The following is a 14,825-nucleotide window of genomic DNA, read 5'->3' as shown; positions in this document are numbered from 1 at the left end:
GTCCAATCAGCGTGAAGACGTTACCTGACCGTGTTTTCACTCAACAAATAATTTCACAGTCATAACTGTGTGAAATGTTGCTGCAAAGTAATGTCACACGGCTGTTGTCTTTTAGATCTAAGCTGAATTACCAAAGCGGGCAACCACAGGAGCCCCAGACCTCCAGGTTTACTCCACATCATTTATGTCTGCATAATTTGATTAATTACAAATTTGCCAGAAATGTGTGCCTCTTAAATAAAGCAACAGCTACAGTTATTTGCAAAGGTTTTAGGCACTAAAAATAAAGTGAGGATACTTTCAAAAATAATACCACAAATTGTTTTTATTTATCCAAAGTCCAGTAAAGAGAAAAACCCTACATCAAACTCATTTTTGGTGCGTCTACTCTTTTTAAAACAGCACCACACCTCCTACTTCCACACAGGTTTTCAAGGCTCTTGGCAGGTAGGTTGTTCTAGGCATCTTGGAGAACTTGGCGGAGTTCTTCAGTGGATTTAGGTTCTGTGTCATCACGTAATCCCAGACCGACTCCTGATGTTGAGATCAGGTCTCTGTGGGGGACAGACCATCTGTTTCAGGACTCCTTGATCTTCTTGTCATTGAAGATAGTTCTTTATGACTCTGGTTGTATGTTATTTTGATTATTGTCATGCTGCAGAATGAATGTAGACACCTCCCTGATCATACTGGACAAGTGTTGTGTCCTCCATCCTCTGTCTTGTGGCCCTTCTATATTTTTTCCTCAAGTGTCAAGTAATAAACGCACAGAAACCTCAGAAAATGTATTATTATTCCATCACAAAGTAGTGCAAGGCTACAACCAGCAATTATTATCATTATCAATAGCTCTGACAATTATTTTCTCTAATAACTGATTGACTGCCCAGTGTGCAAAATGGCAGAAAACAGAGAAACTCACTGATTTCTGCAGTGATGCCATAACAAAGGCACAAAACACACACAAGTGTTTGTACTCCAGATGTCCTAATCACTGTCATAGTCTCTCTCACTCACACACACAAAGCATTTAATTGGGGAATCATGTGTTAAAAGGCTTTATTAACCAGTCCTGCAGGCTGAGAGCAGAACACCACGCCTCACTGAAGGGGCCGAAGCCTCTTCACGCTCAGTTCAACATACTGTAAATACAACATGAGATCAGGTCGTTCGAGCTCAGAGAGGAAAAACCTGTCATTTCTCTGCACCGCCACCAATAACAACCAGCCTTCTGGCTTTTGGTCCTTTTCAAATAGACTCCTACAAAATCAGAGAGATTCATTACAGAACATTTGTCAACTAACTCTGATGGCGGCGCAGCACACGACATGTACATTCTCTCTAGAGGAGACTAGACAGGCTACCGGTCATCTCATCACTTGTAAAAGGAGTGCAGTCGCTTTCAACACGTGTGCTTTTGGCTTGTTCTGATTAATGCTGGAGTGTCAGGTTGGCTTTATCTTTGTTTTGCTTTCGTCAGAGATACGATAAGTCCATCCACTGCAGCAGCTATACTGCAGCTTGCTGCTCGGCTCTTGCCAGAAAAAAAGCTTAAAAAAGCATCAGAAGCACCTCAGAGACACTGTGTTCTGACTCTCTCAGAACAAAGTGGCATCCATGTCAAAAACAAGCCTCATCAAGACGTCAAAATAAATGAAAATAGAATGTTTTTTTTTTTCTCCCGGTTGCATACGAGTGGGTTGATCCTGTTGGACACACTGTGGGGGGGGGGGGGGGGGGGGGCAGCTCTACACAGCAGGCTGCAGCAGCTCCTGTAGCTGACACAAGGTCTCCTTCAGAGTGACGGCTAATGTCTCGGCGTGAGTCTCCTCACAGCAGTTGAAGGCAGTGATGGAAAAGTGGACGTGGTCTGCCTGGGGGTTGTAACAAATGGCGTAACCGTCAGGAACGAGAGGCCCGAAACACATCACGCTGTCCGTGTTCGCGGGCACCTGAGGGGACGAGAGAGAGGAGAACGTAAACCCTGCTCCATAGTTAGGAATGACATCAGACAAAAAAAGGGCAATAATTGTTTGTTTTACTTGGAATCATTAATTTGGAGACCATTATTTTGTAAAACTTAATAGACCTGATACATGTAGTTTTATGATTGATTAGTTGATGGGCAGAAAATTCATCTGCAACAATTTTAAAATCTAATTAACCAACCAAGTCATTTTTCGAGGAAGAATACTAAAGATTTGCCAGTTCCAGCCTCTCAAAGCTTTTTGTTGTCCTAAATAGTATGAAACTAAAAATTGTTGTTTGAAGACGTCAACTTGGACTGCAGGAACTATTTTCTAACATTTCACAAACTAAAGGAGTAATTGACCAGTTAGTATCGGGCACAATAATCAATATTGAAGGTAACTGTTAATTGCAGCCCCAAAAAATAACAGAATATGATCATATTACTGAACATCATCCTACACTATTTGACAATCTGAACTAATAAATTTCAGTGGATTCCAAAATTAATTAATAATAATAATAATTCTGCCTAATCGAGATGACTGTCTCCCTAAAAGAATCTATGAACAAAACCTTCTTAAAATGGTTAAATGGAACAAAAGATTAAATCCCTTAAAATCACAGCACATATAAGAAGATAATTTTTGGATTTCCTAATTAATTCATACCAAAATAGCAGTGTTGGTGTCATTATTCACTGCGCTGTATGTAAAGGATATGTTACACAGTGTAGACTGAACGCAGTGTGAAAGGGTGAAGTATGGACAAGTGTTGACTGTGATCAAGTGTGAGTCATCAGATCAACAACGAGCAAGTGGCTACAACACAAAATGTGACATATAAAACCAGGAAAATTACAACAGGCCATAAAAACCTCATGAGTTTCATCTTTCAGGAACATAAACAAAGCCAAATCAGGAGCAAATAACCCACAGGTCTGACTGGCCTCACTTAAAGAAAGACAAGAGGAGCAGCTTGATTGCTGGAAACTCCTAAAATGTATTTTGTTGACAGTAAATATGCCAAATTAAGAGAACACCATGAGGTCCAAAACAGCAGGGAAACTGCTGATAGAAAAATTCCTCTCATATGATTGCTGGGTAAGAGGAAAAAAAAAAAAAAAATCTCACTTCCTGTTTTGCTACAGGACTTTAAACACCTCCTGTAAATCAACAAAGAGGAACACTCTCACACAGGAACACACCTGCCCTGTTCGGAGTTTCCAGTGTGTTGCCAGCCCGTACGCTGTATCCATGAAGATCTTGGGAATGCTCAGTCCTTCCTCGATGGCCTGCAGCTTGAGCCCGAGCAGGTGGCGGTCAATGCCGTGTCCTTTAAGCGCCTGAACAGAGCAGAAGAAAAAAAACATATATATATATATATATATATATATATATATATATATATATATATATATTTTTTTTTTTTTTTTTTTATCACTTAAAAACAGAGAAAAACTGTTTGTCTGAGATTGTTCACTTGGCATTTACCAGATTTGTCAGAGCTGTGTAGGCATCAACAGCTTCTCTGAACAGTTGTAGTTTTGCTTCCCGCTGCAACACAAAAAATAGCACACACTATGACTACAAGCTACACCACATTTCCCAACTATTAAATCACCTGAAACCAAATCAAAACTGTGGAACAATTCCCAGCCAACGTTGTGTTTCTCACTGAGACAGACGGATCGTCAAAGGCCTGTATGAACCTCAGCGTCTGATTCGTCGGCGAACGAATAAATTCGGTTCGTCCTCCTCGAAACATCCTCTGAGAGGCAATGTCACAGGCCGGACAGACCTCATTATGAACTCTAGAAAAAAAAAAAAAGGAGTGAAATATAAATACACTTGCTAATTGAAATCTTGGTCTTATTAAATCTCTACCACTGTACGTTCCAGCACAAACCACAAAGAATACAGCGACAAATGATCTAAATCATGTTTTTCTAATGGTGGACTTTTCTTTAATACAAACCATAGCAACAAGACTTGACCATGACCCAAATCTTTTGATGACATCATGTCACTGACCTGTAGTAGGCGAGCTGCAGGGCGACCTGGATGAAGGAGTTCGGACTCATGTTGTGCTTCTTGGGAAGCTCCTTGCCGAACCTCTTGAAGTTGAACACGTTGACGTCGAGGTCGTTGATCAATCTACAGGAAATGAAGCAAGAGAAAATGCAAGGACCACAGCAATCGTGACTATAAAATAGAAATTTACAATTAAAATGTCAATATCTGTAAGTAGAAAAGAGATGTGCAGTGTTTAAAATTATGTTTCATGGTAATTATGAAACCTTTTAGCACTTTTCATATAACTATTTCAAAAATTTTGGATCTTTTTTTTTATTGAGACATATCAGTAGCTAGCTAGTCCCTTCCTTACTGTAACCCAGCCTCTGTTTTAATTATCTTTTATATATATTCTGGTGGGAAGATGCTATGTCTCATAAAGAACTTTAAGCTGCCATCTTTGTAAGAAATGTGCTATACAAATAAAGTTATTATTATTATTATTATTATCATTATTACACATAAATTCTTAACAAATATGCTAATAACACATTAACATACACTTATAGCTGCTTACAATTATATTGTAGGTTGTTAAACACCCTTCATTAAATGTTTACATAATGCTTATAAATGCTGAATAGATAGGAAAAGGGGTCAAGTCAAGGTAACATCTGTCCAGTTCAAGTGCATAGAAAGAAGGAACTGTAACAGCAGATTATTTCCAAACCTTCTAAAGGCCTGGATCTCAATAACAATGTCTAAGTGATGCAAAAAAAGGCAGTGGAGCCAGGGAGAGCTTTCTTTGCATCAGGGTTACATTAACACAGAGGAGATAAATGTGTTTACACTCCTGCTGCTTTTCCTTTAGGCCAAGTTCACTTCAGCTTTGCCAGATTTCTAAAAAGTAAACATGCAGCTTACACTAAGCAGCGAGGCCATTCTTCTCTTATCATGACAGGTATTCTGCACAGACTTTATGTTCACTCACTCCACCCCTTGCAGGAGAGTACGTGAGGAGACGGAGAGCTTACATATCGAGGTTCTGCTTGGCGTGCTCAATGTCTCTCTTGATTTCTCGGTCTATGTGAAAGTAAAGCTTCTTGGGCATCGGCAGAGGGACCAGCGGCGCTCTCTTTGGGTCTGGTTTCTCACTGCCGTCAAGAAAACACACATTACTTGTACATAAGTACGCAAAATGGCCAGAGTTTGACATTAGAGGCTGCAAAGAGCTAATAGACTATTTCATAGAACTATCATGTTCGAAATCAGCGTCCAGGGGCCGGTTCCACAAAGATAGACTTTGACTGTGGCTTAGATTTAACAAATAGTCAGACTTAAGAGAGACGTCTAAAGAATTCTGGGTAAATTAAGACTCTAAAAGTCCAACAGAGAACCGCATCAAACTGCTCAGCTCTGTTTACCCCAGCAGAAAATCTTTATGTATTAGAAGAATTCAACAGTTACAAGGATTTTTTTCTGGGGAATTCAGTGAAGAGTTTAACAATAAGTTAAAAAGAACTGATTTGGGAGAAAACTGCAGTGACAGTAAGCAGTGTTAATCCCACCGCTGACAGGAGCATCCCAGTTCAAAAAAGATATGAAAACATGGTACAAAACGCGAAGAAAGAAATGTTTAAAATAATGTGGATAGTATGGGTCATCTGTTAAATAAAAAAAATATTCAAGAACTGAATATAGACAGATTCTACTAACCAATATAAAACATCGGAAAACATCAGAAGAGGACAACCTGGCTCTTTATTAACCCTTTGTCTCACCAGTAGTCCAGGATATGGTCCAGCAGTGTTGCTATTGGTGGACCCTCAGCTGTGGCTTGTTCATACAGAAGACCCCATGAGCCGTCTTCACCCACCACAAACTGTGTCAAACACGCACAGGCCAGACTTAGTCAGTTATATAATCTAACCTTTCCTCGTCATGTGTGATTCTTCCTGCGGCTCACCTGCAGTGTTTTGTCGAACCAGCGGTTGCCACTGTTGGAGAACGTCCCGCCTCCGTGCAGAATCTGAGCTGCTTTACGGCTCGCATACCTGTCAATCAAAGTTGGAACAAACAGGAACAAGACACTAAGAAAAAAATGCTACAAAAGTGATATCTAAATTATTACAATATTTTCATTAATATAAAGCTGATGACTGATTAATTGTTTAAATCCATTTTAAGCATCAACAACCAATCGACTAATCAAAAATAGAAGCAGATATTAAACGTTAGTTGCAGCCTTATTCAAACTTAACTGTGTAACATTTTTTAGATACAAAGCTGCCAACAAGCAGCAACTAGGACGACGTTTCAAATGGAGGAAGTGACAATTGTACATTGTTGCCTAAGATCAAATGTCAACAGACAACACAATTATATCTGAACACACACAGAAGATTACACAACATATTTAGGAAATACAGAAATACCTGAGTGTGGAGAGAAAAGTGTGTGTGTGTGTGTGTGTGTGTGTGTGTGTGTGTCCGTACTTCTCATCTGATATCCTCATCACTGGAGAATCCAGACACACGGAGAAAAGCCCCGTCTCTATCAGCCGCACTGATTCCTTGTTTAGTTTATCTGAGTCACACACAGGCAGAGAGACAATAAACCCAAACACTGAGCATTCAACCATTTCCAGATTTCTATTCAATGCCCTTTGACTGCTGAGGACATTTATCATGAACACGTCGGCATGGTATTTTCATAAAAGTTTTGCTTATTTTGTCCCATTAACTTCAGTTCACATACACTTTTCAACATTGCTGACCGAAGCGTACAATGAGTTTAACACTGATTTCCTGACTGGAATTGATTTCCAGGTTCCAGTTCATGCCAGTATAGTATAAGAAAAACATTGCAGACACTTAAAACTTGCCTGAGATAGGTAATCAATCAAAGTGATCAATAACTCAGCTTCCTTTTTTTCTGTTGAAGGAATGCAGAGAATCTGGTAACTGACAGTATTTGTTTTAAATGTTTTGATTATTTTATCTTGTATATTTTATGCTTTGGATTCTATTACCTTTAGCCTTTGTTTATACAGTGAAATACTTTTTAAGTGTGTTTTTAAAAGGCAATATATAAATTAAGTTATTACTATTATTATTGAAACTGGTAGTTTCTTGAATTAAACACTTCTCTTTGGCAGGGGAAAAAAAATCAAAAACAAAGTCATCCAAAATAAATATGAACACAAAAAAAAATCATCATAAAATAAAAAAATCGCTTTTTTCAAGTAAATTTTTCTGCAGTTTGATTATTATAAAGCACTGAAATGAAAGCAGCATTTACAAAATGTATGGTCCACTTTGTAAAATGATCAGCTGTAATTCATGGGTTAAAGCTACTACTATATCAGTACAGTACACAAATAGTTTATTAGTGGATACATAGTAAGTGCTACATACAGTGCAGTGCTGCTATCTACCTCTCAGCAGGCGGTTGTAGGCTTGTCCCCAGGTGTGGCGGTGCTCGCTGGTCAGGATGCCCATCGGCTCCTTGTCAGTCTTCCAGGACTGAGACCGGATCCTCAGCAGCTGGCTGTGGATCTGACTCTCCGTCATCCGAGAGCCGTCACTGTTGTAAACCTCCAGCTGGAAGAACTGGTGGCAAAAAGACACCAGCAGACTCCAGTCAGTATTTAAAGTGGCCGGCTTAAATTGATCGAAGGGATGTTAGTGCACATTCGTTCATCCTGACCTGCACACTCAGGCAATATTTGCTGCTTTTCTTCTTCCACTATGATGGGAAATTGAACATTTTTGGTTTTGGACTGTTGCTTGTACAAAAGCAATTTCAAGACAACAGTTTGGGCTTTGGAAAATTGTGTTTGTGGCATTTTTCACTATTTTCTAATATTTTATTGAGCTAAGATTAATTGATTATTTGGGAAAACAATAAACAGATAAATTCATTAATTAATCAGTCAGTTACAGCCTTACTTTACAAGAGCCCATAACACCACCATGTGAAGATTACCATGTTTACAAAAATGGCAAAAGCTTTTAATCAGAATTTAGTGGATCAAATGCTTCAGCTTCACACAGAAATTCAATGATATTAGATTGATATTAAATTATTAATATTATTATTATTATTATTAAAGCTGAGCATGAGGTGATTCAGAGACCGACTCTGTACAACACGTATGTTAGTTAAGTTGATAATATCAGAGCCAAATGTACCAAATAAAAGCAACAATGTCAACTTTCTTGGCATTTTGCAAGTGGAATATACTTTAAATTCAAAGATTTAAGATTAAATGTCAATGAGGCTAAAGGCTGAGAGGACGATTCTTCTGTCTGCCAGAATCTCTAATCTCACAGGACGACCTGCTGCCAATAAAAGAGCTTCCAGTCAGCCCACATGACTTCTGTTTACAAAGCTCGGCGCATTTGTAACTGGTTTAAACCTCCAGGCGTGACTGCACAAGACCTGACCCGACTGCTATGTCATATAACAGCAGGGCAATAAATGATGCTGAGTCAACAAGAAGAGAGAACAAACGAGAAAATATTAATCTGACAGCGTCATCTGTTGGCTCATCCCACCTGGTAGTTCCTGACGACTGTGATGTGTGTTGGCGAGCGCCGGGAGCGGCCATGGTGGGCGATGTAGTCGTGTTTGGGACCGGGGATCCTGCAGGAGGAGAAGAGGAGCGGGTAGAGCTCCATGCACAGAGGCTTCCCTCGCATGTACTCGACTGGCAGCTGGCCGCTGACAGGGACGGGGAGAAGGAAAGAGACGTGTCTGTTAATAGTGACTTTTTTTTTTTTTTTAGGAAATTCGTTTATTTTTCTGGATATGGGGCTTCATTTGTATCTGCTCAGATTTGGATACAGCACCTCAGCTACCGCTCCGATATGTGAGCTCACTTTTTCACAAATTTAAATCTACATACTCTAGTGCAAGGAGCTCAGTGGAGTCATTTTGTTTCAAGGTTACATGAGCTCTGGCACTAAAAACCAAGTCAGTCGCCCATTGTGACTGAATTAATGTACAGTCACTGACAGCGGAAACATAGAAGCTACAGTACTCTGCAAAGGTTTTGGGCACTTTAGATGTTTAGCTTCTTCTTCATCACCATCAGGAAGGCGTCTGATTTGTTCCAAACTCATTCTGCAGCAGGACAATGATCCTAAACATACAACCAGACTCAACCCAGAAACCCATCTATTGACGTTACTGTTATTGTTATTAAAAATGAATAAGCAGCTATTATGCTATTAAATAGTATTCTACAGATTTGAATGTAAATATTAATAGTATACCTATAGAAGAAACGCCTGATTCCTGAGCTATGGACTGAAAATAATAATCAAATTAAAGTTCATTTTCTTGCCAAACTGAGAGACCAAAGTATCTGCATTTTTTAGATATTGTGTTGGTTCTATGGCAATAATTCTTTTTTTGGGGTTAAAATAATCAGCCGATAGAGGAAAAAATGAAATCTAAGTTTTACAGTGGGACAGAAAACTGAAAATTTTACACCCTTTTGCTTCTGTAGTTACTGTGTTACGGTAATTTTCTGTCTTTGTAGGGCAGCATAATGTTATACATCCTCAGATAGTAATACCATCACAGGTGTCCTGATGTGGTGAACTTTAACACAATAAAATTAACACTTATACCAAAATTAATATTTCTCGCAGGTCGAGGTCAAAGAGTTTTCAGCACAGTGGTGTTTCAGTCGTGTGCTGTTGGCTTTGCAAAGATCCTGTTACAGAGTGTGGCCAAATAAATTTAGACACAGATTCACTTCATACAGCAGAGAAATATGAGGCGATGCCAGGCAGGCTGAGGGTGAAGCCCCAAAATAGACGCTATTGAAAGAGCCTGTTTGACAACAGATTAAAAAGACAGCAGTGGAATAATGTGGCATCGGAGCACGGGCTGAGTTCAGAGCTGTGAGATCAGTTTATAGTTTATCACCATCTCTAATGACTGCAGCAGATAATCATTAACAGCTTGTTTACAATGGAGGCAGTGAATATCATTAACTCTCTGTGCTTTCTAATGCTCACTGTTTTCAAGCCTACAGAGCGGTGACACTGACAAAAATGATTACACAGATTAACTAAAGATCATCTCACAAGGGGATCTCACCAGCCACAACACTGATTAACATGTTGACGTTCTGACCCATGAGTACTCAGTGGTTATTTCTACATTATTAAGGGATTACTGTGTACTCATGGGTCAGACCACATCCATTTTCAATCTCAGCCTTCATTTGATCTCCATTTACACACCTGTAAAGCTTTGTGACTGCATCTTGTGCGGTTGTGATGTATCACGCTGACAGAAATCAGACATATAAACACCTGCCAAGGTAACCGCTTGTTCTCGCTACAGTCTGTGTCGCTGGGATCATATTTTGCCATGATGACACTCGCACGTGCACGCTCACACTCACTCATGCAGGGTGAAAACAACACCAGCCTCGCTGTCATGGCTGGTAAATATGGGTTTCACTGAGGTCAGCATGGAATTGAAAAGCATCTGATCCAGTGATGCAATGTAAGTATATTTAATAAAGGACAGTACTTACTGTAAGTACAATTTTTAGGTAGTGTTAGTACACATCTACTCCATATTTAAGAGTGAAATATTGTACTTTTACTTAACTATTTTTATCTGGCATCATACATAATACACCATTCAGTGAAAAAAACTCATAATATAATATAATATAATATAATATAATATAATATAATATAATATAATATAATATAATATAATATAATATAATATAATATAATATCGTGTTTTTTTTAAAGAATTAAGTGCTATATTAATGTTGTCTTCAATTTGCTTTGATGACAGCACTTTTTATATGGCTCAAGCTCAGTCATGAAATGAGACTTACTTCTTTATTTTGGCCTTGAAGTCGAGAACTGCTGCTATCAGTTTGGATGCAAACCTGAGTGGAGAGGAACATGTTTTGATCAGTATCTTATTATGTAACACAGTCAGTAAGATTTCCTGTTGTGAATATGCAGTGGTGGAAATCAATCACAGTTTATATTGAGTTAAGTCTGATAAAGGTGTCATATTAACCCTCAGAGCAGGACTAAACAGCATTGTTCTGGTGTATCAGGTGAAAATGATGCATCATCAAACAACCAAATATTAAGCTTTACAATAATGAATAATCTCAATATGTGCAATTATTTTTGTAAGCCTCAAGGTTGTAGAGTTTCCTCAGCACATAACAGGGACAGACAAAGAAGTTACAAGGTCTTAATGGCAACAGCCATACACAAAAAACAGGTGTGTGTATCCAGATAAGAGCAACACTGGCCAAGCGCCTTGACTCCAAGCATAACTGATGACACCAAGACACAACACCAAAGAGAGTGTCCGCTCTCACGATGCTACTGAGTGTTTCACAGAGTTTATACTAACAGAATTCAAGTGGCAGATTAATAAGTTGATTTATTGGGACTATGTGTATCTGCAACACAGGTGTTCCTTTGCAGACAACTGAAGAAGCTCTTCAAAGACAAATTAGTTACCCAGTCAACTACAATGGCACGAAGAGCACACACCTCAGTCTCTGCCTTATCTCAAAATGTTAAAGAAAGTGATAAAAAAATTCCTGGATCCGCCCCTTTAAGCGGATCCACACATTTACTGGGTTCTGTGTGGGCCCACGCCTCATCCCTCCACCTAGTTTGGTCAGTAGGAAACTGGTCTTACTGTGCGATGAAAATATCACTTCATCCCTGACCTATATTTTAAACACATTTAAATAATCGTTCCAAGCGTAAGGACTGATGTGTAACCAGCTTCTAGCGTCTACTCTGCTCTGCTGTGTCATTGCTGGTGAAGTATATCAGTATGTGTTGACTCACACTAGCTGGCTCCTCCAGTCGTTATAATCTCTCCTCGGCAGAGAGATGGCCGGGTTCGAGTGCACAGGCAGAGGCTGTCTGCTCTCCAAATACGCCCACTGCACCCACCAGTCTGAGATCTGCAGAGGAGAGACCACACACATGAAGGACTTCATGATTACCCAAGCAGCAGGACAGACTTTGTCGGGCCAGTCAGTCTAAACTTTATGGCTGAACAAAACCACAGCAGTGATGTAAGCACTGAGCTCAGATTTACATAGGAAATGGGGGGGAAAAATGTCTTTTAAATGAACAAATATATATTAATTGAGGATAGAAGTTGTGTTTTCTGTCCCATTTTTTGGTGCATATTTAGATTTTTTTGATTTCATTTTGTAACTTTTTGTTACAATGGCTATAATAAATGAACATACTCTCCTATATTACATTTTAAAATACATATTATTATAAAAACAATTACTGAAAAAGTTGTCTACAACCAGAATCTGTACTCCCACAAACTTCATTTAGTACAGCTGTGGAAATATGCTCTTATTAAAATGACAAGTACAGTTCAGGGCTGCACGTAACAACCGTTTACCATCGAGTCATCTACTGATTTGTGTCTCAATTACTCACTTAATTATTTGGTCTATAAAATGTCAAAAATAAAAACAAAATGTCTATCACAAAGAAATTGTGACAGTTAAGACGAACAGTTATCTGGAGTCCAAGGTGACGCCTTCAAATGGTCTTGTTTTGTTTGACCAACAGTCCAAAACCCCAAAATATTAAATATCACATCATATAATAAAAAGAAAACAAACCAACTAATATTCACAACTCAGAAGCTGGGATGAGATCTTCCTTCAAGATCAACAGATCGATTAATTATGTGTAACATTGATTCAGCTATAAATTCAAAGGATTGTCAAGCTTTGGCTGCGTTTTCTGAAAGTTTTCAAGTCGTTATACGTTTTTTTTTTTTTTTTATTCATAAAAACCAGCTCCATCTGCACTTTAAAAACACTTCCACATCCATCTCCAACACCTGTCACTCTTCCCACACTGATACAGGAGACACAAACCCAGTTCTTGGTGTGTCTGGCTCTCCTCTCCAGCCCTTCCTGCAGCTGTGCACCCAGGCTGCCCGGCCTACCGAACTCCTGCACCATCCTGCGGGTGTGGCTGAGCTCCTCGGGGGGGAGCAGGGGCTCCAGTGCCTTCAGGTAGCCCTGCAAGGTGTGGGCAAGTGGGGGCACAGGCTGGGAGGGCACCGAGGAGAAGAAACACACCTCTTGCCTCAATGAAACCTGGGAGGAGAGAGAGAGAGAGAGAGAGAGAGAGAGAGAGAGAGAGAGAGAGAGAGAGAGAGAGAGAGTGAGGTTTGGCTTGCATTTCTGCAAAACTGGGGGAAACATATTTATGTTGTGTTATGCAATGCATCATATTAAAACGTTTAAAAGTGTAATTATAGTGCTGGTTTAGTGACTCGGCAGTGCAATGACTTCCACAGGAGCTGAACCACACGGCGGGGTGAGACTAGGGCGTATCAAAAAATAGGAAGTGCGAAAGATATGACCGCAGAAACATGACTCCTACTGTCCAACTGTAATAAATATCACTGAAAGTGAGGTTATGTGTCAACGACACCCAAACTCCAAAAGCAGAGCTCGACTCACCCGAGAAAGCCATGCCCTGCAGGCTCCTGGTTGCATTTTCCTGAAAATCATATCTCCCTGATTTACAAATCCACTCTGCGTTGCATCTGTGGTACAAAAAAGCAGCTTAGGTGTTTACGGTCTGGTAACTTTTCCACAGGGTCAGATCGTCAAACTGAAGCCCGGCCCTCCTCCTGCTCCTTCTCCTCATCGCTCGATGGCTCCTAGTTTGAAAACATATGCGCACTGAAGCAACAGGCAGGCGCTCGGTGCTCCGGGTCCCTCAGAGCTGCGAGCATGCAGAGGTTCACGTACCGGACTGAGCCTGAGCTACATACAAGCCACCACACGTGTTGACGTAAAAATGTTTCCGTAAACAGCTACGTGACCCCAAACTCCGTGTGCATCACCGCGTCTGTCCGCCAGAGGTCGCTGTTCGACCTCCGGGTGTTGCTCTGAGCTCAGTTCCGGCTTGTGAGGGCCCTTAAAACAAAAAGGCTGGTGTGGACGTCTAAATGACACTTCTGTGATAAAAGATAAAAACTTTGATAAATTAAGTATCTAAAAAATAAAAAAAAATAAAAAAAGCTGGTGTAAACAAATCAGGTGCTAATCTATACTCACTAATTCCTGCTGGTATTAAAAGTAGGTGCAGCGCAGAGGAAAGTAAGAGTAAGAGTATGGAAAGGCTTTTGAGCATTTATTCCATATCCTTGATATCAGGCATCAGTTTCCTTCACTAGTTTGGTCTTTGTCAGCACTAGTTAGACATTTGGTCACACTAGTTGACCAAATACTCGTACTAGTGACTCCTTTGCAGCAACTAGTGGCACTGAACTAGTTCCAACACACTCCCTACTAGTGATGCCAGGAGCTGCACTAGTAGCAGCAAAATCCAAACTAGTCAGCTTTTTTACAGACTAGTGGCCCTCTGGACCAAACTAGTAACACTCAAAGTCTTACTAGTTAACTAGTAACCTGCAAAAGCTCCGACATGTTAACCAGCAGCAACTATTCACCTCACTAGTGTAACCAGTGACTTACTTTTTTTTTCTCTAGTTAACCAGTGAGAGCCAAAATCCTCACTAGTGTCACTAGTGTGACTAGTGAGGATATTACACTACACATTTCCACTAGTTCCAAAAATGGAACTAGTGGAAATGTTCCACTCAAAATCTTAATCAATAGCTTTTTTGCTAGTGATGTCAAAAGATACCATAACTAGTTAACTTGTAAAGTGTAAAATCCTCACTAGTTACACTAGTGACACTAGTAAGGATTTTGGTTCTCACTGGTTAACTAGAGAAAAAAAAATTGTAGGTTACTAGTAAACTAGT

At 39.8% G+C, this 14,825-nt stretch overlaps 1 protein-coding gene across 1 annotated transcript; it reads right to left on the bottom strand.

The window, feature by feature from the left end:
• Positions 1-1,042: 1,042 nt before the first annotated feature.
• On the bottom strand, positions 1,043-13,848 carry cratb (carnitine O-acetyltransferase b). The gene is made up of 15 exons (XM_071499852.1): positions 13,510-13,848; positions 12,916-13,140; positions 11,849-11,967; positions 10,861-10,914; positions 8,543-8,708; positions 7,420-7,594; positions 6,479-6,569; positions 5,950-6,037; positions 5,765-5,865; positions 5,018-5,137; positions 4,002-4,124; positions 3,646-3,781; positions 3,462-3,524; positions 3,176-3,313; positions 1,043-1,952 (listed from the first exon to the last, which is right to left on the bottom strand). The coding sequence occupies exons 1-15, from the start codon at positions 13,558-13,560 to the stop codon at positions 1,749-1,751; spliced, it is 1,854 nt and encodes a 617-aa protein (XP_071355953.1). The 5' UTR covers positions 13,561-13,848; the 3' UTR covers positions 1,043-1,748.
• Between the last annotated feature and the right edge of the window lie 977 nt (positions 13,849-14,825).

Source organism: Trachinotus anak, unplaced genomic scaffold (assembly GCF_046630095.1).
Source record: "Trachinotus anak isolate AG129_WGS33_773 ecotype Australia unplaced genomic scaffold, CSIRO_AGI_Tana_v1 ptg000016l, whole genome shotgun sequence".
Taxonomy (NCBI): Eukaryota; Metazoa; Chordata; class Actinopteri; order Carangiformes; family Carangidae; genus Trachinotus; species Trachinotus anak.
The sequence above is the reverse complement of the archived record's forward strand: the minus strand, read 5'-3'. Positions and strand labels throughout refer to the sequence as shown.

Bases quoted from the DNA above. Each gene is read 5' to 3' on its own strand.
- cratb (XM_071499852.1), bottom strand. From the start codon at position 13,560: ATGATTTTCAGGAAAATGCAACCAGGAGCCTGCAGGGCATGGCTTTCT. The intron at 6,570-7,419 runs GTAGATAGCAGC...TGTGTGACTCAG, and splicing joins CTACAACCGCCTGCTGAGAG to ATAAACTAAACAAGGAATCA. The intron at 5,138-5,764 runs GTGAGACAAAGG...TCTTGACGGCAG, and splicing joins GACCATATCCTGGACTACTG to TGAGAAACCAGACCCAAAGA.